This window comes from Perca flavescens, chromosome 13, assembly GCF_004354835.1.
Source record: "Perca flavescens isolate YP-PL-M2 chromosome 13, PFLA_1.0, whole genome shotgun sequence".
NCBI classification, from domain to species: domain Eukaryota; kingdom Metazoa; phylum Chordata; class Actinopteri; order Perciformes; family Percidae; genus Perca; species Perca flavescens.
The window spans coordinates 31,666,376-31,692,353 of NC_041343.1; the positions used below are offsets into that span (position 1 = coordinate 31,666,376).

Sequence of the window (25,978 nt, forward strand, 5' to 3'; positions counted from 1 at the left end):
ACACAAAATATAGGATACTGCAGATGCATTTTTATAGTTGCTTTATTCTCAACAACATAAGGCACTTAAACAAGGCTCACCCAGGTTGGATATTTATGAAATTTACTTTTTACTAATTTCTAAGTGTCTGAACACCAGATATGTCTTGACAAATTGTTTTTGTTTGAGGGTCATATAGATAATTGCTGCATAGGCCACCATTAATCATATCTTATTTATCAATGTTAAAGATTGACCAGGTCAGCACATTATTTGAAGGTCCGTAATCATGATTACAACACTACAATTCAGTTTCTTTAGCCTGTCACTTTAACTACAGATGTACCTATGAAGAAGACATGAACATCATTAATGAATCACAAATCATGATGATAGAAATACCTTAAAGGTCCAATGTGTAGGAATTTCGCCCATCTAGCGTTGAGTTTATATATCACAATCAACTCTCTCGCACCACGCAGTTCAAAGTATGTATTACAGCTACGGTAGACTTCACGCTTCAAAAAGCGTCTCTTGCTCTTTTCAATATCCTTTTCTTTTTCTGCACGAAGAAGAAGACTCCTGTTCCTGAAATTTGGATTTTGAATACGTGTGGTCCTCCATGTTTACTTCTTCAAACTTGCCGGGTCCGGGAAGCTACGATACCCATTAGCAGCATTAGCAGCACCTGTGAGTTTATCGTGTGACAGCAAAAACATGAATGGCGGAGCAGTATGTCCTGGATATCCCTTACCGCCTAACGTATTTCAAGATGGCGCATGACTATGGAGCATCTACCCCAGTTTATGCAAATGAAAAATTTCAAGCCAAAAAGAATACTTGGAATTGAAAGTGGAGGTAAATATTCATGAAAAAGGACGGGCAAATGAACGGGCAACACAGATTTTGATAATGAACAACTAAACACGTTACACACTGGGCCTTTAATTGATGCATGATTTAACATATTGTTCCCACATTAAGTCATGCATGAGATACTATTAATCCTTGTACATTACTGATAGTTCATGAAGTACTGCATGAGTGAATTCATGCTTTTTCATGCATAAAGTCATGTATGAATTAATGATAATTGATGTACCATTATTATAAAGTGTTACAAGTTTATTTTGAAAACTGACCCGATGCTTAAGCCTTTCGACTTCCTGCCCAGCCTGTTGACTGCCCTGCAGCTCCATCAAAAACAGACCCGGCGACTATGTCTGTCACTTACTTTAACTTATCTGTTTCATGTTTTTAGATATAACAATGACAACTGGGACTACGACAGAATATTTACTGTTCATTAGCACAACAGCATGTCTTTACAGCAGCATTGCTGACACCAACAACGGAAGCTAAAGTTACCCACAATCCATCAGGTGTATCTCACCACGGATCTGGTAGTAGCCCAAAATACACAACACCAAACTTCTGGAAGCAGGAACTAAAGTCAACCCTCACAAAGATGTTTGGACAAAAGCAGGATGCCTGCATGCTCAAGAAAGAGTAGAAAAGAGTTGTGATTTGGGCCGAGGGCTGGTCCCAGACACCGATCAACAAGAGACGACCTCTTTCTCCCAAAAGTGTCAGATATTTGCAGAAGAACAACCCAGTACCCCATAAATCCAGAGACTGAGGTTTGGGAGTGCAGGCTTGGGATGATTTTGGGCTGTAAATCAGCTTGACTTCACAACTCTTGGTTCAGATTCTGCATAGTGTTTGCATCTTGAATTAAACCATTTTGGACGAAGTGGATGCCACCTGGATAATGTTTTTCTTTGACTTCTAAGCAATGCCATTGCATTTGAATTACCCAATAACAAACACTGCCAACCTCCATCCATTAGTTCAGCAGTGTTACCTATGGCTACCAGCTTGAAGACTTGATGTTACGTCACCCTTACCTACTTATCTGTTATAAAACTGAGACAGAGGTTGTGGACTTCTGGCAGAAGGTTGGCTAGTGAGTGTTTGATGACTGCAGGCAAGCCAAGAGAAATTAAGATAATATTGAAATGCTTTTAATTATCTTATCACTTAACTATTTAACATCTCTCCTTGGTTTACATTCAAAGATGTTGTATTGAAAGATCTTATGGCTTACATGATAAATCAGCATTCTCTTTTGTGTCTTTAGTTTCAGGTTGATGGAAAACTACACCTACAACAGCTTTACCCTCAAACTGGAAGGGTTTAAGGTTACAGAACTGTCTGTGTACCCTGTCTTTCTATTTTTCTTTTTCTCCTACCTAATTATTATATTAGCAAATGTTGGCATTGTAGTCCTGATTTTCATGGACAAAAGCCTTCACAAGCCAATGTATCTGCTTTTCTGCAACCTGCCGGTTAATGACATTATTGGAAATTCAATCTTGCTGCCCCGTTTATCTTCAGATATCTTGCAGTCTTCATCTGTACACATCATCAGTTATTATGAATGTGTGATCCAAGCTTTTACCATACACATATATGCCACCACTTGCCACACAGTGCTCATGATTATGGCCTTTGACAGATATGTGGCCATCTGCAATCCCCTGCGCTATGCTGCCATAATGACCAACAAAATGGTGATCAAGCTGACAGTTTCTGCCTGGGGAGTGGCCTTAGTAATGGTTGGGATTCTGCTTGGTCTGACCATACGGCTGAACCGATGCAGGACTCTGATCACAAATCCTTACTGTGACAATGCCTCACTGTTTAAACTCTCCTGTGAGGATGTGTTTATTAATAATATCTATGGCCTCGCTTTCACTGTAGTTCTGTTCACAGGTTCTATAGGCTTCATGGTTCTCACCTATACTAAGATTGCAGTAGTCTGTCTGATGAGTAACAACAAGTCTCTGAACAGTAAAGCCTTGAAGACCTGCAGCACTCATCTCTTTGCATATCTAATTATGTTGTTATGTGGAATGCTGGTCATCATCCTGCATCGCTTCCCTCAGTATTCAGACTACAGAAAAATGTCCGCTATTTTGTTTCACATCATACCCGGCTGCCTTAACCCCATTATTTACGGCATGCAATCTAAAGAAATTCAGAAATTCCTGTCACAATGGTTCCAGTTGAGAAAGGTTTTGCCATCACAAATGTTAAATACAAATAATTAAAAAAGAAAACCCCAACATATTTGAGAAGAAATGTGCTTGTCTGTGTTTGTTTTTGCTTTTTTCCCTCATCATTTAGAATTTAGAAATGGGCACAGATGGGTCAAGTTAATACCAAAATGTTTTTCATAGTTTCCTTATATTTAAATATCAGAATGTTTTCACCACCCCTCAATCAATGTATTGCAAAGATAATTATATGAAATGTACAATGCTTTGGCTGCAATTAGAGATTACGTTCATAGTTGATTAATGTGTGGATTATTCTCTGGATGAATAGTTTAGTTCTTTGGGAAATAATGATCTAAATTTTCAACATTTTAGAGACCAAAGTCCCAAGATGACATCCTGAAATGTCTTGTTTTGTCCACAACTCAAAAATATATTCAGTTTCCTGTCACAGAGGAAAGAAGCAACTAGAACATATTCACATGTAACAAACTAACATCACACAAGTTTCACGTTATTTCATAAAATGACAAACCGATTAATCGATTAATAAAATAGCTGCAGATTATTTTAAAAGTTAACAAATTGATGAATCTTAGCAGCCACTTTGTCTGTAAATCTATTTTGTGTATATCATCTTATTATCCTTATGGAGTACTTTCTTGTGTTTTTAGAAAAATAAAATAATCCAGGTAATAATTTGTGTCTTTCTGTAAATCTACATAAAGTGGCTTTAGAATTACAAAGTTAATGTTTTTATTCATTTAAATATACATGAGGTTATTGCACTTACAGTTTTTGGGGGTTTATTGCACACAAGTCTATATAGAGGGAGTATTTTGCAATCTTGAATGTTTTGTTATAATCTCAAAATGTACAGCCCGTTAAACCCCAAAAGCCGGTGTTTGGCCACAAAAACATATTGGTTTTAATCCACATTTGTTACAAAGAGAGAGACTTTTTTCATAGTTTCATTCTTGTTCACTGTTATCTGTATGTTAATTGTTTTAGATGCAAAATACAAAAAACATACTTTTTTTAGTTAGTTTTAGTTAATTTTAAGCAAAATACATACATTCATTTGTTTGTATCTGTCTACAAACAAAATTTTATAATAAATACATATGAATTATAAATACTGTATGGAATGTATAGAATTACTATCATTATCATCTTTTATTATAACTATAAATGTTTTTTTATTTCAAAAGTAGTAAACTGAGATCCTTATTTTTCAACTTCTGCACTTAAGATGCTTATGCGTGCATTATGTTGCAACGACTACTGTTACCCCGAATTTCCACCAGGCGTGGATCCCCCCATAGGCGTAAATTGCAGGGGGGTCGGGAACTACCCAATCTGAGGTTTGTCCCCCCAAAAAAAAAAAAAAAAAACATGGTGTGTATTGTAAATAATGTAATAATATATATTTAAAATAATTGTGTAAGTAGTGTAGAATAACATTCTTACTATTTCATAATAAGAATGTAAAAGGTTTCCATAAGAGACCAAGTGTGTTTTGATATATGCTTATTTAGCTTAAGCCATAACTATAAGATAGTTAAGGTCACAGTGGCCTCGAGCAAAGTACACTGAGTAATAATAACAACTGAAACAGGAGCAGAATGTACCGCTTCATGTGAGAGCAAATGAAGACAAGACATAATACAGAGGCCCCCACCCTGGTGGGTGTTGAAGTGTGTGAAGATTGCAATCCCGGTGCAGAAGAAGAAGAAGAGGGGGCCCGAGAAAGAAAGTATAAGAGATGAGAAGAAGTATAGATCGGGGCTCACAAGGTCTGACAGTCTAGAGCTGCGTGGACCTGCTCTGGATTTTTGTCTGTTGCTAGGAAAACTTAGTCTCCGCATGCTTTGTGATCCCACAGATCTGTCTATTATGACTCTGATGCTTGACTGATTAAATTATTGTATTTGACTTTATCTCATCTTATTTGGCTCTTGCTTAGCATCAATGTAATACTAATTTAACGAATGTGCGAGGATATATAGGTCTTTTATTTGGAGTCAGACACATTGTCCCAAAAGGGGGGACATAGAGGAGGAATCCCCAACAGTAGTAAAACAACAAACGGGGTAGCTTGTTGGATAGTTAGTTATCATTAGATAGCTTGCTAATTCCACCCAACATTCTTTCACCTGGGCCACATTAACCATTAGGGCAACTGGTCACTTGCCCAGGGGCACGGGATATCTAAGGGGCCCTGGGCATCATCAAGTATTATTAGATCACGTTATAAACGCAGTCCTCACTTTCTTAATTATATGCAGATTTTTGCAACCCGTTCGATCAAAATATTATGTTAAATCACATCAAAAACAGTGTCTGTAGCTTCCTGCGCAGCGAGCGAGGACGAGCTGTCACAGCGAGTCTGCTGCGGTGCATCAAACGTGCAGAGCGGCGTTCACACACAGCGAGTCTGCTGCGGTGTGGGGGGCCCAATTGTAGCGACTGAGCTGCCCCCCGAGCCTCTATAGGTGAAGTCAGTTTCCCCAGGGGAAGTTTAAATACACGTTTAATGTAAAGTTAAATTTGCAATAAATGTAATGTATGCTAAAAAAGAGTCAGCAACAACAAGCAGCGCTGTGGAGGAAGGTCTGGCAAAGAGATGCTAATCCTGACCCGACCCATATACCTTGTGTAATGAATACAATATGTTATGAAGTTTAATGTTTTCAATCGTGAAATATTTTTTCTATTGATAGATAAATTGTTAGTGATGTTGAATATACACGAAAATCGAAAGAAAAACAGAAGAAAGACAATTGGCTACCACTACCGAATTCCATGTAATGGTATCCAAATCGGTACAAAAGTTGAGCAGGAAAACAGGAGAACGTGCCTATGTTCCCACAGCCCTATGTTCCCACATTTGTAAGATTTCTTTCAAAATTAGGCCCTATGTTCCAACATTTCCTTTTTCATGAATTTGTATCAGATTTTAACCCCTAACCCTGACCCTAAACAATGTGGTGGGAGGATAGGACTGAAATTGAGGGGAAATGTAGGAACACAAGACCTAATTTTGAAAATGTCCCAGCCTCCACAGGGATAAACAAAAAGCTCCACTGGAGGTGTGAGTTGAAAGGCTGTCGGACAGAGGCCTCCTTCAGACGTTACCAATTTACCCGCACTACCCTTCTTCCCCCACTCCCTGACCTAACTCACCATCATCCGCCCCTCTCTTCACCTGAGTGTCCAAAACATACAGCCTCAGATCAGATAAAACAATTATAAAATCGATCATTGACCTTCGGCCTAGGGATGCTCTGGTACCAGGTACACTTATGAGCATCCCTATGTTCGAACATGGTGTTTGTTATAGACAATCCATGACTAACACAGAAGTCCAACAACAAACAACCACTCGGGTTTAGATCAGGGAGGCCGTTCCTCCCAATCACGCCTCTCCATGTGTCTCCATCATCGCCCACGTGCGCATTGAAGTCCCCCAGCAGAACAATGGAGTCCCCCACTGGAGCTTCATGCAGGACTCCATTCAAGGTTTCCAAAGCTTTTGTTTGGTGCATATGCACAAACAACAGTCAGCGTTTTCCCTCCACAACCTGCAGGTATAGGGAGGCGACGCTCTAGTCCACCAGGCTGAACTCCAACATAGCGACGCTCAGCCGGGGACTTGTGAGTATCCCCACATCCGCCCGGTGCCTCACACCCTGGACAACTCCAGAGAAGATAAGAGTCCAACCCCTATCCAGGAGTACGGTTCCAGAACCGAGTCTGTGCGTAGAGGTAAGCCCCACCAGATCTAATTGGTAGCGCTCCACCTCCTGCACAAGTTCCAGTTCCTTGCCCCACAGAGAGGTGACGTTCCACGTCCCGAGAGCCAGCCTCTGCCGCCTGGGTCTGGTCTGTCGAGGCCCCTGACCTTCACTGCCAGCCGTGTGACAGCACACCCGACCCCAGCGGTTCCTCCCACAGGGTCCATGGGATGGATAGGGCGGTGCCACGTTGCTTCTTCGGGCTGTGCCCGGCTGGGATCTGTGGTAAACACGGCCACCAGGCGCTCGCTGACGAGCCCTACATCTGGGCCTGGCTCCAGACAAGGGCCCTGGGCTTCCTCCGGGCAGGGTAACTCTGCCTCTTCCTCATTAAATCCTAGATCTGCCGACCTACAGTTTTCGCCATATCTATTTTTGACAAAGCTGCAGGGTATTCAACAGGCCAGGCAGGAAGTGAAGGGGCTAGATCATCCGGTCAGTTTACAAAATAAACTCCTTGTGCAGACTCCCGATCGGATATCCCATCACTACAGTATTTTATGATACTGAGACACAGCTACAAATCTTTGATTGGTGTTGTTTATAACTGGACTAAATGGAAGAATATTTAACTATGTAGACTAGTCACTTTTATGGTAGGAGCACAAATATCCAGGAAAAATTAGTCAGGCAGGAAAAACACTCCGCTTCTGAGACGCTCCTGTCGTGGTATGACGCATGCCGGACAATTGAACAAAACCACTGCGTAGCCGGATTGCGGCGGGGATCCACGCCTGGTGGAATTTTGAGGTGACCGTAGTCGTTACAACATAATGCACACATAAGCATCTTAAGTTCAGCAGTTGAAAACTACAGATCTCAGTTTACTACTTTTGAAACGAAAAAAGCAAACATTTATAGTTATAATAAAAGATGATAATGATCACGATAATAATTTTATACACAACAAAGTATTTGTAACTGATATGTATTTATTAGATAATTTTAATTTGACTGTGCCAATTTCTAAATTCTAAATGACGAGAAAGAAAAGCAAAAACAAACACGTACGAGCACATTTCTTCTCAAATATGTTGGGGTTTCCTTTTTTACTTATTTGTATTTAACATTTATGATGGCAAAACCTTTCTCAACTGGAACCATTGTGACAGGAATTTCCGAATCTCTTTAGACTGCACACCTTAAATAATGGGGTTAAGGCAGCCGGGGATGATGTGAAACAAAATAGCAGCCAGTTTTCTGTAGTCTGAATACTGAGGGAAGCGATGCAGGATGATGACCAGCATTCCACATAACAACATAATTAGATATGCAAAGAGATGAGTGCTGCAGGTCTTCAAGGCTTTACTGTTCAGAGACTTGTTGTTACTCATCAGACAGACTACTGCAATCTTAGTATAGGTGAGAACCATGCAGCCTATAGAACATGTGAACGGAACTACAGTGAAAGCCAGGCCATAGACATTATTAATAAACACATCCTCACAGGAGAGTTTAAACAGTGAGGCATTGTCACAGTAAGGATTTGTGATCAGAGTCCTGCATCGGTTCAGCCGTATGGTCAGACCCAGCAGAATCCCAACCATTACTAAGGCCACTCCCCAGGCAGAAACTGTCAGCTTGATCACCATTTTGTTGGTCATTATGGCAGCATAGCGCAGGGGATTGCAGATGGCCACATATCTGTCAAAGGCCATAATCATGAGCGCTGTGTGGCAAGTGGTGGCATATATGTGTATGGTAAAAGCTTGGATCACACATTCATAATAACTGATGATGCGCTCAGAGGGAGGCTGCAAGATATCTGAAAGCAAGCGGGGCACCATGTTAGAATTTCCAGTAACGTCATTAACCAGCAGGTTGCAGAAAAGCAGATACATGGGCTGGTGAAGGCTTTTGTCCATGAAAACCAGAATTACAATACCAACATTTGCTAATATAATAATTAGGTAGGAGAAAAAGAAGAAGAGAAAGACAGGGTACACAGAAACTTCTGTAACCTTTAACGGGTAAACTGGGCATGTGCGTGCCGGTGTAAACAGGAAGCAGATTGTTTAAAAAATCATGGATGGATGAAAAGACCTCCGTTTGTCCAGACTACAAAGCAAAGTAGACGCAAAAGATTTTACTTTTTAAATGAAAATGTATTAGTGTAGATGTAGCCTCAGGGGGATCAGTCGGAGGACTTTGGGTGAGGTTAAGCTCTGTTTTTATCTGGTGAAGAGAATGATTAAAAGTTTAAACTCTTTTGTGCTCATGAGCCATCTTACAGAACAGAAACAGAAAACTGACTTGATTTGGATTAAAGGTCAAAAACAGACAAATGGATGTTGTCAAATGATTGTTGTTTTAGTGTGGTCTGAGCCATGAAGACTTCCCTACTGAGTAATGTCATGCAAATATGACCTCACTGTTTCACCACCAGTGTTTGTTTGCTGTTGTTGTGGCGACAATTTCTTAATGAGAAGGAACTCCGCAGGGAAGCTTCAGCTATACCCCGACCTCCCCATGCAACACCAGCTGAACTTAATCAACAAACTTCTTTGTGGAGGAAAGTTTTTCTGTTCACACTCAACAGATAACATGACATCACCAGGTGGCTTTGATCACCCTCAGAAGGGTTTAATGTTAACATTTGCAAGATCAAACTTTTTTTATTGTGACTTTCTCTGCACTGAGTCCAAAAGAAGTCTGATTCTATAGAAATATGAGAAAATGAGCCTACGTCTCACTTGATTTATTACCTTCATAAAGAGTTCATGGTCTCAATCGCTAGTTTCAAGTCTTATTCAACACAGGATGATCTTCATTTTGTAAATGATGGTCCCGTTTATTTTAAAGCAGACGATAAAGCAGGGTCAGTCAGGACAGAGGCTTAGCGATGCTAACCATCCTAACACTGGGGACACTAAAATACACCTCAACTTGTTTTGTGGTGTTATTTGGAACACTTTGGTTAGCCTAAATGCTATGCACCTGTAATAATGGTGGGATCGGGCCAAATTTTTCTTTCCGAGCCCGGCCCGCGTCCGACAGAACCGTGACCGAACCTGGCTCGAACCCGACAGGCATCAAGAGATTTATGTCCGAGCCCGGCCCGACACAGTTAAAATCTCATCTTTTTTCTCATACTAATGATAAATGTAGGCTATGTTTGTTTGTGTGGAAAGCCTGCTTTTATTAAGCAACTGTAAGGCACTCAGAAATGTCAACAGATGAGGTCATCAGCACAGTGAGGTCATCAGCACAGTGAGGTCATCAGCACAGTGAGCGCGCACAAGGGGCAACAAGCGCACGTTAACACAGGCGCACACAAGAGGCCCAATCATATAATTGAAATAAAATGAACATATGCCTAGACAAATATGTGGAAATACTTCCACAGAGTAGACTTCACTTCATTTTCGGTGGTTTTAAAATCTCCTGAGGCCAACTTCTTTTTAACATCTTCCATCGTCGCGCTCTGAGCACTCAGTGCGCTGCGGCATGCAGTCTGCCTGATTTGCATGTGTTTTGTTGTCAATTAAAGCTATAAACAACATTTCCGCAATTCTGCACACAGGAAGACCCCATCAAGGAATGTTTTATTTTTTATTTATTTGTTGTTTACACCTCATTATCATTTCATTTGATTCTGGTATTCCATAAAGGGACTTTCATAGTTTTTTTTTCATATGTTCAATATTTTGCATTTATCTTCTACTATAATAATTAATACATATATTCATTGTTATCCAGTGAAAATTACTGATTTAGCAGGAAGGGTTAAGAATTGAGCAAGGCACTGTGTCTTGTCACATTCTCATTAGGGGCTGAGTCCCCCATAGGTCTGATCCTAGAATCGCCCCTGATTCAATTTAAGATATTGTCACAGAGAGTGGGCACCAAAAATAAAGAAGTAAAGTTTATTTATATGTCACTTTTTACAAATAAAAATTACAAAGTGCTTCACAATAAAATGAAATACAATGAATAAAAGACATAAGAATACAGAAGAAAACATGAAATCAGACAGCCATGAAAACAATTAAAATAACAAAGAAAGAAGCTTTTATTTATTAGTCAAATACAATCATATACGGTAAAATGTATTCAATCCATCCTAAGACAAACATATAACTTGGAGTTCATTGTCTCGCTAAAGGACACATTAGGCCCGTTGGAGATGAGCGACGCCTCGTAAAGTGGATGGGAGCAGGGGGGTCAGCCCTATGTTAGGTTTGAGTTAAAACGCAACACCCAGAATGGGTGGTGCGAGGGGCACGGGCACAAGGGGACCACAGGTGTGAATAAAAACACTTTAAAGAACTCCTTAAAAAACCAGGTTCGGTTAAATAAAAATGACAGGGCTGTTAAAAAAAAGGGGGGTTAAAAGGAGGTTAAAAGAACCACTGGAAAGGCAGGACAGCGGGAATTAAAAACTTTGAATAAGAGGTCAACTCCACAACAACTCCGGTGTAAAAAATAAAAAATAAAAAATAAAAAATAAAAAATAAAAAATAAAAAACAAAAATAAATAAATAAAAAACACACAGTCGTGTGATAAATAAAATTATAAAAATATAAAAAGCCTGGTGTCCCAATATAAAATATAACTATTATAATCTTAAAACCATGTTATTTAAATTAAAAAAGAAATACTGTCTGCGTTACTTGCTCTTGAGGTTAAAAATATCCATACACATACCATTCATGGTTAATAATAAGTGCTATGTTAAAAGTGCTTTAAGAAGTAAAACATAAATAAATAAAAAAGTGCCACACAATAAATAACATAAATAATTTAAAATACATCATATAAATAAAAGCAAACTGTTAGTAAAAAATGCATAAAACCAATGGCATGTGTGTAATTATGCTAAAATCTTGAGGCAAGTAATTCAATTCGTAATAATAAAACTAAAATAATAATAAATAATAATAATAACAATAAATATAAATTATATATTAGTGACAGACAAAACAATCCAATTCTTAAAATGTAAATAAGACAGAATAAAAGTTATAAAAGGACAAACAAGGCGTCTTCAAAATATTTATTAAAATAAATAAAATCAAGGAATTGGGTAGGACCTCCTCTGCAGGAATAGATTAAAACCCTAAAAGGAAAGAAAAGTAAAAATGAAAAAAAAAAAAAAAAAAAAAAAGGTTTTGCAATAACCATAAATAAATAAATAAATTGTTATTAACCATAAAACAATGAAAAGTTATTTAAAATAGAAAAAGATGGAAAAATCAAGGAAAGGAAAAGAAAGGTTGGGTATAATGCGCTACAGAGGAGGTCCAGATAAAACCTGGGGAGAGAGGAGACCAGAGCAGTGGGAGGAAATATTTCTAAAAATATCCTGTAAAACTTGGGTTAAAAAGAGAAGTGGATCCATTTTAATATTTTTCATTTAGACCCGTAGGGTCTATGGTTTTTAAAAGATGGATCCACTTCCTCTCCGCTGCCCGACGCTGAGCCGTGGTCCAGGCCTTGTTACTCTCCAGGCCCATGCTTTGAACATTTTCAGAACCATGGAGTTTAAAATGTGCATATAAAACAGTTGTGCCATCACCCTTATTTAAAACATACTTACCTAATGTTTTAATAATGTCTTCATGTTCCTGACTAATGTTGGGTGTTTTGTGTGGTAAGGGGCGCCAATGTGTGAGTGCTTGGTTGTTTTTATTGATTAATTGTGCAATTTGTGGTGGTAATGTGTCTATGTGTGGTTCCCAGTAGGACGGTCCGGTAAAGAGCACAGGCTCCCGCCTCCGCGTTCCCTGAAAATGGTCCAGAAGTTTCAGCCTCCTGTGAAAGGTGTGTAGGTCCCCCCTGAGCTCCGGCCGGGTGGGAGGTTTTGGTGTTGGAATGAAGGGGAGTCCCTTTTCCAGTACCTCCAGCTGTGTGGGCGTAAGGGAGAAAACAGCAGAAAGATTTGTTATGTTAGAGTGAATGGGGGTTGTATTATGACAGTTTGTCCCCCTTAGTAGTTTAATTGTTGTTTCCAGTACATTCAATCTGTAGTCCATTACTACTGGATAATAGGTTGGGTGTAATTGGCTATCAAATTGGGAGATAGGGGGATAAATTCATGAAAAAGGAAATGTGGGAACAAAAGGCCTGTTTTTGGAAAAAATCTTAGAAATGTGGGAACATAGGGCTGTGGGAACATAGGCATGCAGGCAAAACTGTGGTCAAGTCGGACAGCTTCCGGCCGTTTCAAGAAGCCTTCTTTCTGTACGGGACACTCTCATCCTGTTAGATCCCATTCTGATTTGCTAACCCTTGTGTTGTCTTCCCGTCAAACATGAAAAAAAGTTTTGTATTTTACATTTTAGTGTTTTTTTTCGCAGTGTTGTTTTCGTCACTTTTTTCAACACTTTAATCACTTTTTCTAACGTTTTTTTTTCCACTTTTCCCCAATGTTTTTGTCAATTTTTCAATGTTTTCGGTGCTTATTTTATTTTATTTTTTTCACATTGTCAGCGCTCCATCAACATCCCATGAAAAAAAACGGGTCAAATTTGAACCGAGGACAACATGAGGGTTAAAATGTTTTCAGACCCATATATCAGTTTGTACTTTGTACTCGAATTTGGATTGCGAATTTGGCTCCTAACAATCACAACAGAGTAATCGAGAAAAAAAACTATTTTGCAATTTACATTTTGCAAGTACAGCATTATTTTTAATAGTTCGAAATTTGTCTGCGACAGTTTGATCGCTTGAAAAGTCGTTTGGTGCCAGGTCAGAATTAATTTAAAAAACAGTGTAGTGATGAGATATGCGATCGTGAGTCTTCACTGGGAGTTAATTTCGAAAATTGACCTAATGCTCTAGCCCTTCCTCTCCCTCCGTGGCCTGTTAAAGGGGCGCTATGCAGTTTTGGCCATTTCTTCGCCATTGCTCGCAGGTTTTTCAATAGAGCTCCCACTAAAGCTTCGAAATAGATATTTAGCAGCTCCTATGTTTACTTATGTCTGACTCCTCGCTTGGTCAGTCTGCCGTTTCCTGTTGCTCTGTTCCCCCAACAATACTTTCCTAGCTTTCTGCCTCTTTTTTTGCACCACATTGACTGCTGTGGTTTACTTTTGACTTCATGTAATTTCAATACCAAATCGCTGGAGTGCCCATTTAATTCAAACTAACAAAAAGCGGGGGAAAAGCGGAAATATATTTTATGTTTTCACATACAATACTGAAAATACATTTCTTAAATTGAAAATTAGTTTTTACAGGTGTAAATATCTTTCATTAAACATTAAAAGCCACAAAATACACATTTCATTCAAATTAAAGATACAATATATATTCATATTATAGAAAATTAAGTCTTTTCCAGTTATTTTTCATGATTCTTTGTCGCCCCAGTTGAAAAAATATTATCGTTTATTTACAGTGAATCTCACAACGTTATTAATTTACCTTGCTCAAACAGTACCATGATTTCACAGATTCTCTCAAATTAGAGCTGCAAAGATTTAGTTGTCAACTATTAAATTAATCTGCAACTATCATCGGTTTGAGAATTTTTATGTAATGTTCTAGTTTCTTCTCTCTGTGACAGTAAACACAGCCCAGTCTCATGGCAGTTTGTGAAATGTTAACGTAATTTAATCTATTGATTCGTGTACAAGGACACGTTTAGCTCGTTTTTTTTCGTGATGGTCAGCACATTTTTTTAACTAATTTATTTCAATGGGAAGCATCTTTTGTGATCACAGCACGATTCTTTGGAAAACCATGCCAATGTAAAGTCAATGAGAAGATGACATAGCATCAAAAACTACGTAGGGAGGTTGTTTAGGGTGGTAGATGGGTCAAACAACACAGGCCTTTCACCCAGGAGACTGGGGATCATGTCCCGCGTGTCACGTTTCCTAAACCCAATGTTTTTGTTCTGTTTCTTCTCTCCTCTGTGACAGTAAACTGAATATCTTTGAGTTATGGATGTCATCTCGGACTTTGGGAAACCAAGTTTCTGACATTTTAGAGACCAAGAACGAATCCATCTATCCAGAGAATAATCCACCCATTAATCGACAATGAAAATTATCTTTAATTTATCTGTAATAAATAACAAGTATAAAATACACAAGTAGAAGAGGAAAAATATGCAACATGTCAAGTTACTTTATTGTTATGAAACAAAGTTTTAATCATCTGCCGGACCTCTTTATTTTGCAGACCGTAAATAACAGCGTTCAGGGCCGGCATGACAACATGTCCCACGACGGACGCCGCTTTCCTGGGTTCGGCCAGAAGAGGGAAGCGGTGCAGGATCACATTGAGGCAGCCGGAAACCATGAGGATGACGTACACGACCAGATGAGTGGTGCAGGTCTGCAGCGCTTTGCTGTTCAGAGCTTTGTTCTTACTACTCAAACACACCATGGCGATTCTCAGGTAGGTGAGCGTTACGCTGCAGAGGGACGAGCCCAGCAGCACCACCGTGTAGCCGATACCGTAGATGTTATTGATGAGAATGCTTTCACAAGACAGTTTGAACAAGGACGCATTGTCACAGAACGGGTTGAAGATAACTGACCTGCAGCGTGACAGGCGGATGCTGAGCCCCAAGAGAATCGCCACCAGCACGAAGATCGTTCCCCACGCTGCCACCGACAGCGACACCACCATCCTGTTGGTCATGACGGCGGCGTACCTCAGTGGGTTGCAGATGGCCACATAACGATCAAAAGCCATGATCATGAGCACCGTGTGAGAAGCACCCATATGGAGGTGAACACAAAACGCCTGGACGGCACAGTCGATGTAATGAATGTACCGTTCTGAGTCTGAAATTAAAAGATCTCGGAGGACATGAGGTATAACTATTGTCGCCCCAAAGACATCGTTGATGCTCATGTTGCAGACGAGCAGATACATGGGCTGCTGGAGGCTCTTGCTTCGTAAGATCAGCACCACCAGGCCAATGTTGGACACTATGATGAAGATGTAGATGAGGAGGAGGAGGATGAAGGCGGGAATATAGGACTGGGAGGTTACATTTAACCCCTCTAAGATTAGAATATCCCCAACAGAAGTGTTGTTTTCCATTTCTCGTCTGTCGTGTCAGGATTAAGACTGAATGTATATCTGCACTTGTGTATATATATGCAGTTATAGTAACAGAAAAGCAACAAGATTTTACTGTGACTCTTTAAAAAAACTCTAGGGCTTTCCTCATCTGAAGAAATTGTCTTGATTTAAATTGACAGATCTTTAAAACTGAGTTTATCCACAAGATCTCATTGTGACTCTTTAAAAGTTTAGAAAATGTTTGAGTTCCAGGAGATCGCCGTATGCTTTCCCCCGCCAATGTCAAATAATAAAGATATCCAACAACTTGAGTGTAACTGAGTTCATTAATAAACCATTTCCTTTAATTAGGGCTGTCATCACTTAAAACAAATAATAGCTGACTGACCGATTAGTTGATTTGATCGACAGATCTGTAAAAAAATAGTTTCTTTTCAACTTAACTGATGTAACAAATGTACTCATTTAAAGTATGAATTTTTCTTATAAAGCATAAGTTTGAAAGAAGCAGGGCTGTCCTCAACTAATCAAAACTCTTCGTCAACTAACACTTGATTTTACGATTTTGTCGACTAAACGATTAGTTGATTTAATTGTCAGATCTGTAAAACTAAGTTTCTCCGCAAAGAATCATGCAAAAGCCCCACTTTAAATCTATGAAGCCACTAATGTTTAGAAATGTCTTGAAAGTGAGTAATTCTGCACGAAAGAATTTACGTAACAAACATACTTATTTAAACCGTCACTTAACTTATTTTGTACTAACTTTTAAAAATATATTTTCCTTAATCGAACCAAGTAGTTTTGTTTCAATTCAAAACATCACAGTGAAACTAAACATGTCATCATAATAACATTGACAAGCTGTAATGTGACACAGAACTTTGTTATTCTGAACTGTTATTATCATGAATTTGTTACAGACACATCCAACACATTAAGTCACTCAAAATGGCATTTAAAGATTTCCAAAATGTCCCAGGAACGGCTGTTTCCAGAAACAATGTCCCAGTTACACTATGAAGAGCTTTCACTGAACGTAATTTTTCGCAAAAGAAGACAAGTCAATTTGCTTCAACATTCGTCTATCATGAAATCCTTGAATCAGATTGGGAAAAATGACACTTTTGAAAAGGGTACAAAAATCTAAGAAACTTCAGGAAGAGCATCAAAAGATAAATCGCTCTCTGAAGGCAGAAACAGAGACACATATAAAACGTGACAAATAAGTCAATAACTACTATGTCATTTGGGTGAATCAACACTTTAAAAAAAAGCTTAAGTGGCAGGTTTTGTGCGCACAAGATTAGATTTCTTTCTCAACACGTTATCCTCCACTTCAGTGAGAACTCTTCTATAAAGCTGCAACAGAAAATGAAGAATACTTTCATTCACCTCTAATGCATTCAAGTGAAGGCAGTAACAAAAAATTGCATATCTATAACTGCAATGTTTTTTGGGTGAACTGACACTGTGAAAGAGCTTGAAGATAAGTCAAAAGTGCAAGTTTTGTGCCCAGATTAGATTTCTTACTGAAACACGTTAGGGTTAGGGTTATCCTCCACTTCACAGAGAACTCTTCCACAAAGCTGCGACAGAAAATATAGAAAATATTCTTCTCACAAGATGCTGTAAATTCATTAAAACACAGATTGTATTACACACGTATGAGAAAATGCAACCTCCCTCCACCTCAGACCAGAAGTGAAACTGCAGACACTTTTATTCAGTCCTCAGCTGCAGCGTCACTCGCTGACAGGTCAACTTGTTGCCTGGCACCCATTGATGCTGAGCATGTGTATCTCCTGTAGGTTGTTTTTAATTTTAGATATTGGCATAGAGAGTGGGCACCAAGAAGTAAGTAAGTAAAGTTTATTTATATGGCACTTTATAAAAAAATGACATAAGAATACAAAGGTAAACATGAAATCAGACTGCCATAAAAACTGTGCTTGATTTTGTTTTAAACCCCCAACGTCGAATTCAAGGCAGCGCTGCCTGGAAGATGACGTTGGGGGCTTAAAACACCAAAAACCGTTGTCTAACTGAAAGCCTGTTTAATTAAAAAAGAAAGAAGCTTTTATTTTATAAAGAAGCTTTGATTTATTAGTCACATACGGTAAAATGTATTCAAGACAGTGGTGATTTTAGACCCTTTTTAGGGGGGCTCAAGCCCCCTAAATTTCATCTCGGCCACCCTAAAATTTATAATAATATAATTTCCATTTTTCATTCATCATTTTTAGATTCTTTTGGCAGCATTTTCAGCGTTTATTTTGATAGGACAGCAGAAGACATGAAAGGGGAGAGAGAGGGGGAACAACATGCAGCAAAGTGCAGGTTGGAGACGAATCCCGACCCGATGTGTCGAGGAGTAAACCACTATATATGGGTGTTCGCTCTACCAATTAAGCTGGGCCCCCAAATTATAATTTTTGAATCAATATTAATGCTTATTGACAGAGGACAAACAATTACAGTTTCAAAGAAACAGTTTTAATATCCTGTGTCGCTGTCGCTGATGCTATGCACCTGTAACCCCGTCAAGGAAAAATGTATTTATTGTTTACACCTCATCATTTTATTTGATTCTGGTAGTCCATAAAGGGACTTTTATAGTTTTGTCATATGTTTGCATTTGTCCTCTGTTATAATAATAAATACATTATTCATTGTCATCCAGTGAAATTACTGATTTAGCAGGGGGGGTTAACACTTTTGCAAGGCACTGTATCTGTGTCACATTCTCATTAGGCGCTGAACTAGCCTGGAGGACACCAGACCCTTCTAAGTTATATCTGACAGTGGGTCTGGGAAAGGTTTATTCACAGCCCATTTCCAAAGGGGCCTCACCAACGGACGCCGTGCAAATGCCTCTGGGTGCAATTGGATAGTCCTTCAACCAATCAGACCAACGATCTGGGTGACGTAGCAGTGACAGCGGCATCAAGAGGTTGCTGCGCTTCGGTAGCCGTCATGTTGAACCTAAACAAAAAGCTGCTGGCCGTCGCTGCACTATCGTCATTGTGTAAAGCCTGCCTCAATGGTTGTGATTGGTGACTCGATTTGGAAAAATTGGAAAGCCATGACAATAGTGTGAAAAACTCCATCACTACCTTGTTAGCCAGTTCCTGAGTGGGCGCATGTGTGCAGTGCCGTGAAGCAATTCGTTACCTCGCGAGAACTGATATCACGCAAAACTTCCTAGTGCTGATGCCGGTGGCTCGCCGGCCGAAAGTCGCAAGAGTGGTGTTTACGCTCACAAGAGCTAGGGGGACGCGAGACGACCACCATTCAACTCAAAAGAAGTAATTTAACTATTCCAATGACTCCGAAGCTGTTCAGTTAAGGTAAATTAAGCTAACAACGCCCCGTAGATTATGACCCGTTTTGATAGTAACCTCACCTTCGAACAGCATGTCAATCAAATCACCAGAACTGCCTTTTTCCACCTCAAAAACATTGCCCGTCTCCGCCCATCACTTAAATTCTCTGCTGACCAAATCTTGATCTGTGTCTTCATTACTTTGAGAATTGACTACTGCAATAGCATTCTATATGGTTCGTCATCCAAAGTAGTAAGTAAATAAACGTCAATACATCCAGCACTCTGCTGCTGCTCGTCTGATCACCCATTCACGCTCCCATGACCACTCCGGTCCTCCAGAACCTCCACTGGCTCTCTGTCCCACAAAGAATACAATGAAGTCCTCCTAACTCACAAATCCCTTCAAAACAAAGGCCCCCTCCTATCTCACGACCTGATTCACCACCACACTCCTTCCCGTAGCCTCCGCTCCTCTGATGCCAACCTACCTGTTCAGGCGACAGAGCCTTCTCTATAGCTGCCCCCTGTATGGAAGTATCTCCCCAAATGCATCCGTGACTGCACCAATCTGTGCATGTTCAAATCACATGTCATATTGTACTGAGTGAATTGTCATAGTATGTGTATTTCCTTTTAAAAACTGTAGAGTGATCAGTGTACTTGTACTAAGGATATCTCGGCCTCCGCTTTGATTTTAATTTCAGTTTGAGTTCAATTTTGGGGGCTCGTCCGAAATCAATACAACACGTAACACGCTGTATCTGGTACGTATTCCGGATGTTTTTTGCCAGTGCACTACATTTACTGCTGCTGTTTATTTTTGACTTCATGGTATTTCAATACCAAATCGCTGGAGTGCCCATTTAATTAAAACTAACAAAACTAAGATAATGAAAGTAATAATAATGAAAACCACAATACAATACAATTACAATACAATTTCCATATATTTTACAAAATATATTTTTGGGGCATTTTCGGCCTTTATTTTGATAGGAAAGTTGAAGACATGAAAAGGGGGAGAGAGAGGGGGGGAACGACATGCAGCAAAGGGACGCAGGTCAGAGTCGAACCTGGGCCCACTGCGTCGAGGAGTAAACCTCTATATATGGGCGCCTGCTCCACCAACACGCCCTCAATTAACATATTTTAAAGAAATATTTTTCACATATGTATGTTTTCACATACAGTACTGAAAATATATTTCTTAAATTTAAAATGAGTTTTTGTAAGTGTATACATCTTTCATTAAACATTAAAAGCCACAAAATACACATTTCATTTCAAATTAAAGATACAAACTAAATTTGCATTATAGAAAATTACTGTATTTTTAAGTCTTTTCCAGTTATTTTTCAGGATTCTTTGTCACCCTAGGTGAAAAAATATTGTTTATTTACAGTGTATCTCACCAAAGTCATTTACCTTGCTCTAACAGTACCATGATTTCACTGATTCTCGCAAATTAGAGCTGCAAAGATTTAGTTTTCAACTATTAAATTAATCTGCTTAGCTATTAGCGGTTTGAGTCATTTTAAAAAAATGGAAAAACAGTAAAACTTCTGTGTTGTCAGCTTGTTAAATTGTAGGAAAAGGATGTGACTGTTGACCGGTTCTGGTCTGGCCCAAAAGGCCAGATACTATTCGACCCCAATTTGTGGTAACTGCACCATGTAAGCGTTACATGGTAGATCAGAATCAAATCAAGACACAGGATTTGCTTAGATGAGTTACATCAAAGCTTTTGTGAATGATATTGCAAATATTACAAAGACACAGACATAGTCCCGTCCGGCATCTCATGCCTGCTAACTCAAAACCTTGTACTTTTATCCATTTTTTGTCCATCCTCCTTGCACATCCTTGGTGGTGTTGTTATCAGTTGGATGTAGTACAGGTCTGTTCATATTACTCAAGACAAGTGTGAGTCTTATCTTTCTGCAGACCCAGGAACAATGAGAGTCAAAGTCACTCTATGACCTGAATTTGACCTTTCAGTTAATGCAAAATACATCTTACAGAGTTGTGTTGTTCTCTGTTCCAGCAACTCATTTTCAAACTTATGAGGTCAAATAGCTCTCTCTCAGATAGTCAGGAAGATCAGAGAACAAAAGGCAAGGCAAGGCAGCTTTATTTATATAGCACATTTCAGCAACAGGGCAATTCAAAGTGCTTTACATAAAATATTAAAGAGCAGTTAGAAAACAATTAAAAAACATTAAAAGACAAGAATAAAATTGATAGTGCAGTATAAGAATACCAAAAACCATTCATGATCTCTACACATATTTTCCACAAAATATATCCTATAAAATGTGAATATGTTCTAGTTTCTTCACTCCTCTGTGACAGTAAAATGAATATATTTGAGTTGAGAGACCAAACAACTAACCACCTACTAATCTAATTTAAAAAAGATATAAGTATACAATACACAAGAAGAAGAGGACAAAACATGCAACATGTCATGTCAAGTTACTTTATTGTTATGGAACAAAGTTTTAATCCTCTGCCGGATTTCTTTATTTTGCAGACCGTAGATAAAAGCATTCAGGGCCGGCGGGGCAACCTGTCCCATGACAGACGCCGCATTCCTGAGTTCGGCCAGAAGAGGGAAGCGGTGCAGGATCACAACGAGGAAGCCGGACAACACAAGGATGACGTACACGACCAGATGAGTGGTGCAGGTCTGCAGCGCTTTGCTGTTCAGAGCTTTGTTCTTACTACTCAAACACACCATGGCGATTCTCAGGTAGGTGAGCGTTACGCTGCCGAGGGACGAGCCCATCAGCACCACCGTGTAGCCGAGACCGTAGATGTTATTGATGAGAATGCTTTCACAAGACAGTTTGAACAAGGACGGGTTGTCACAGAATGGGTTGAAGATAACTGACCTGCAGCGTGACAGGCGGATGCTGAGCCCCACGAGAATCGCCACCAGCACGAAGGCCGTTCCCCACGCTGCCACTGACAGCGACACCACCATCCTGTTGGTCATGATGGCGGCGTACCTCAGTGGGTTGCAGATGGCCACATAACGATCAAAAGCCATGATCATGAGCACTGTCTGTGAAGCACCCATATGGAGGTGAACACAAAACGCCTGGACGGCACAGTCGATGTAATGAATGTACCGTTCTGAGTCTGAAATTAAAAGATCTCGGAGGACATGAGGTATCACTATTGTCGCCCCAAAGACATCGTTGATGCTCATGTTGCAGACGAGCAGATACATGGGCTGCTGGAGGTTCTTGCTCCGTAAGATCAGCACCACCAGGCCGATGTTGGACACTATGATGAAGATGTAGATGAGGAGGAGGAAGATGAAGGTGGGAATGAAGGACTGGGAGGTTACGTTTAACCCCTCTAAGATTAGAATATCCCCAACAGAAGTGTTGTTTTCCATTTTTCGTCTATCGTGTCAGGATTAAGACTCTGAATGTATAACTACAGTTGTATGTATATGCAGTTATAGTAACAGAAAAGCAACAAGATTTTAAAAAAAACTCTAAGGCTTTCCTCATCGAAGAAATTTTCTTGATTTAAATCGACAGATCTGTAAAACCAAGTTTCTCCGCAAAGAATCATGCAAAAGCCACACTTTAAATCTATAAAGCCAGAGATGTTTAGAAATGTCTTGAAAGTGAGTAATTCTGCACGAAAGAAGCATATAAAATGACTAAAGAAATCGTAGTCGACTCAGAGGGAGCATTCCTATCATGTATGAAACTGAATTTAGGTAACAAACATACTTATTTAAACCGTCCACTAACTTATTTTGTGCTAACTTTTAAAAATATATTTTCCTTAATCAAACCAAGTAGTTTTGTTTCAATTTACCGTGAAACTAAACATGTCTACATCACAATAACATTGACAAGCTGTAATGTGACACAGAACTTTGTTATTCTGAACTGTAATTATCATGAATTTGTTACAGAGGCATCCAACATATTAAGTCACCGTGTCTGATTTTCTCCATCACTCAACTATATTACAAAAACAGCATTATTTCTTTGCTTAAAATGGCATTTAAAGATTTCCAAAATGTCCCAGGAATGGCTGTTTCCAGAAACAATGTCCGAATTTCACTATGAAGAGCTTTCACTGGAAGTAATTCTCATAAAAGAAGACAAATCAATGTGCTTCAACATTCGTCAATCATGAAATCCTTCAATGAGATTAGGAAAAATGTCCAAAGAAACACTTTTGAAAGGGTAAAAAAAATCTTAGAAACTTCAGGAAGAGCATCAAAAGATAGATCCCTCTCCGAGGACAGACAGATACATCGATGTTGAACATCTCTCAGCTCCACAAACTAACTTTCATTCGAGAGAAGGCAGAAACAGAGACACATATAAAAACGTGACAAATAACTCAATAACTACTATATCATTTGGGTGAATCGACACTTAAAAGCTTAAGTGTGCACAAGATTAGATTTCTTTCTGAACACATTGTCCTCCACTTCAGTGAGAACTCTTCTATAAAGCTGTGACAGAAAATTAAGAATACTTTCATTCACATCAAATGCATTCGAGTGAAGGCAGAAACAAAAACATTGCAAATAAATCTATAACTGCAATATAATTTTGGTGAACCGACACTTTGAAAGAGTTTGAAGATAAGTCAAAAGTGCAAGTTTTGTGCCCAGATTAGATTTCTTACTGAAATACGTTAGGGTTAGGGTTATCCTCCACTTCACAGAGAACTCTTCCACAAAGCTGCGACAGAAAATAAAGAAAATATTCTTCTCACAAGATGCTGTAAATTCATTAAAACACAGATTGTATTACACACGTATGAGAAAGCACAACCTCCCTCCACCTCAGACCAGAAGTGAAACTGCAGACACTTTTATTTGGCCCTCAGTTGCAGCGTCACACGCTGACAGGTCAACTTGTTGCCTTGTCAACTTGTTGCCTGGCACCCATGCCCTGCCAACATTTTTATGTGGGGCACATGTGGGTAAAAAGTGGGCAGAATCATTGGCCCCAGGTGGGATTGTCAGATCACACCCATATGGGATTGTCCGCGGGTTCCATGTTGGCCCCAAGCCAATTGCCCATGTGGGTTTACGGCAGGATTACACCAGGTTTTAGATGGGCCACAGCTGGGCAAAACAGACAAGACCCATCTTGGTCCTAGCTTTAAGTCCTACGTGGGGCCTACATGGGGACAGTATGGGCTGAAATATGGGTTGCAAGTGGGATTGTCCGTGGGTTCCATGTTGGCCCCAAGCCAATTGCCCATGTGGGTTTAAGGCAGGATTACACCAGGTTTTAGGTAGGCCCCAGCTGGGCAAGATATGCTTTAAAAAAATTCTAATTGAGTACCGAGTACAGTTTGAATAAACATCCAACCTAGAGCTGCAACAGTTAATCAAAGGAATAAATTATTAATCACCAACCAGTTTTATTATTTATCTAATTTAAAAAATGGCCACATTCTCTGATTTCAAATTTTCTGCACTCACTCATATTCCACCACTGCTCAGTACTTTTTAATTTGGCACTGGCTGTCTGGATGCCCTTCGTCCTCCTCTGTCTCTTGCCCCAATGAGCCATTTCGACAGTGCCCTCTCTGCCTCCTGCTGGTTCACCAACGAATTCTTCTTAAGAGCCTTTGTAAAACAAATTTGGTTGACAGTATGAGCTAACATTAAAAACATATTCTCTTTAAACACCATTTAGAATTAAACAATGGCCAACTTCAGGGCCATATTGGCAAAAGTATAAAGTATATGATGGATGATCGTTATGGATTTTTAGCACAAGAAAATATTTATGAAGTACTTGAACTTAATAATACATTTTATTACTCCCTCATAATCATAATTAATAGGGTTGGGCATCGAGAATTTCAAATCTGATCAGGGGTTCCAAATTTAACATGCGCAAGTTTAGGTTTCCGTAGCGGCCAGGCACTTGTGGTGTTGCAGCCATGGAGCACAGTAAGCGGTGCTCTAGTGTGGTTTTATTTTAAATTGAAAAAGCCCCGTCACACTGCAACCCACCATTGAATCTAAATAAATCTTTCCTCTTATTTGTGAAATAAGCATGTGAACCGTTTCAACTCCACCCCTCAAAGAATCAGAATCAAGAATCGATAAGAACCGGAATCGTAAGTAAGAATTCGAATCAGAATCGTTAAAATCCAAACGATGCCCAACCCTACTAATTAATATATAATATCTGTGTGAGGTGTATACACATTATCATAAAATAAAATGATGCACATTTTTTCACATTAAAATGCCAAAATGCACTAAAAGCAATAACTGATGAACGAGGCTTCAATGGTACAATGCAGGCTTCAGATTTGAAATGCAAATAGAACCAGCATTATTTGGGTAAAAAAAGTTGTTATTTATATGTTGATTTAAGTTTATTTAGTATTAAAAAAATTAGATGAGCAGTTTTCAAAATAGTGTAGTCCAGGACAAAGAGATTCCTTGCATTTTTCCTCTAATTTACTTTAATTTGAAAATGCCACGGTGCTCAATACCTTACTGGTGCATAGTCAAAAAAAAAAGTTACACAGATACAGGGATTAAAGCAAGAAAAAATAATTTCACTGAAAAAAATGTCAGGCCATATCACACTTTTTTTTGCCGTCAGAAAGGTCGCGTCCATAGATTTTCATGGGCTGCTCAGCCCAACAGCTCTTCTGTTCTCTAACACAGCATTCAAGTTGTAAGAAGGCTTTAACCTACACAACCTAAATACTTTAGACCAGGTGTGTCAAACTCATTTTCCCAGAGGGCCACACTGGAAAAAGAGAATCACACCGAGGGCCAGACGTAGAGAGTTTATTGACGTGCTTT

General features: G+C 39.3%; 4 protein-coding genes across 4 annotated transcripts; 1 reads left to right on the top strand and 3 right to left on the bottom strand.

The window, feature by feature from the left end:
• The first annotated feature begins 2,126 nt into the window (after positions 1-2,126).
• Positions 2,127-3,092, top strand: LOC114566245 (olfactory receptor 52K1-like). Its single transcript, XM_028594572.1, has one exon. The coding sequence runs from the start codon at positions 2,130-2,132 to the stop codon at positions 3,090-3,092; it is 963 nt and encodes a 320-aa protein (XP_028450373.1). The 5' UTR covers positions 2,127-2,129.
• Positions 3,093-7,977: 4,885 nt separating this feature from the next.
• LOC114566246 (olfactory receptor 5H15) lies at positions 7,978-10,250 on the bottom strand. The gene is made up of 2 exons (XM_028594573.1): positions 10,194-10,250; positions 7,978-8,796 (listed from the first exon to the last, which is right to left on the bottom strand). Exons 1-2 carry the CDS (start codon positions 10,248-10,250, stop codon positions 7,978-7,980), a joined length of 876 nt encoding a protein of 291 aa, XP_028450374.1.
• A 4,656-nt stretch (positions 10,251-14,906) lies between these two features.
• LOC114566247 (olfactory receptor 52N5-like) lies at positions 14,907-15,842 on the bottom strand. The gene has a single exon (XM_028594574.1). The coding sequence runs from the start codon at positions 15,840-15,842 to the stop codon at positions 14,907-14,909; it is 936 nt and encodes a 311-aa protein (XP_028450375.1).
• A 5,780-nt stretch (positions 15,843-21,622) lies between these two features.
• LOC114566248 (olfactory receptor 52N5-like) lies at positions 21,623-22,558 on the bottom strand. Its single transcript, XM_028594576.1, has one exon. It carries the CDS (start codon positions 22,556-22,558, stop codon positions 21,623-21,625), a length of 936 nt encoding a protein of 311 aa, XP_028450377.1.
• Positions 22,559-25,978: the final 3,420 nt, after the last annotated feature.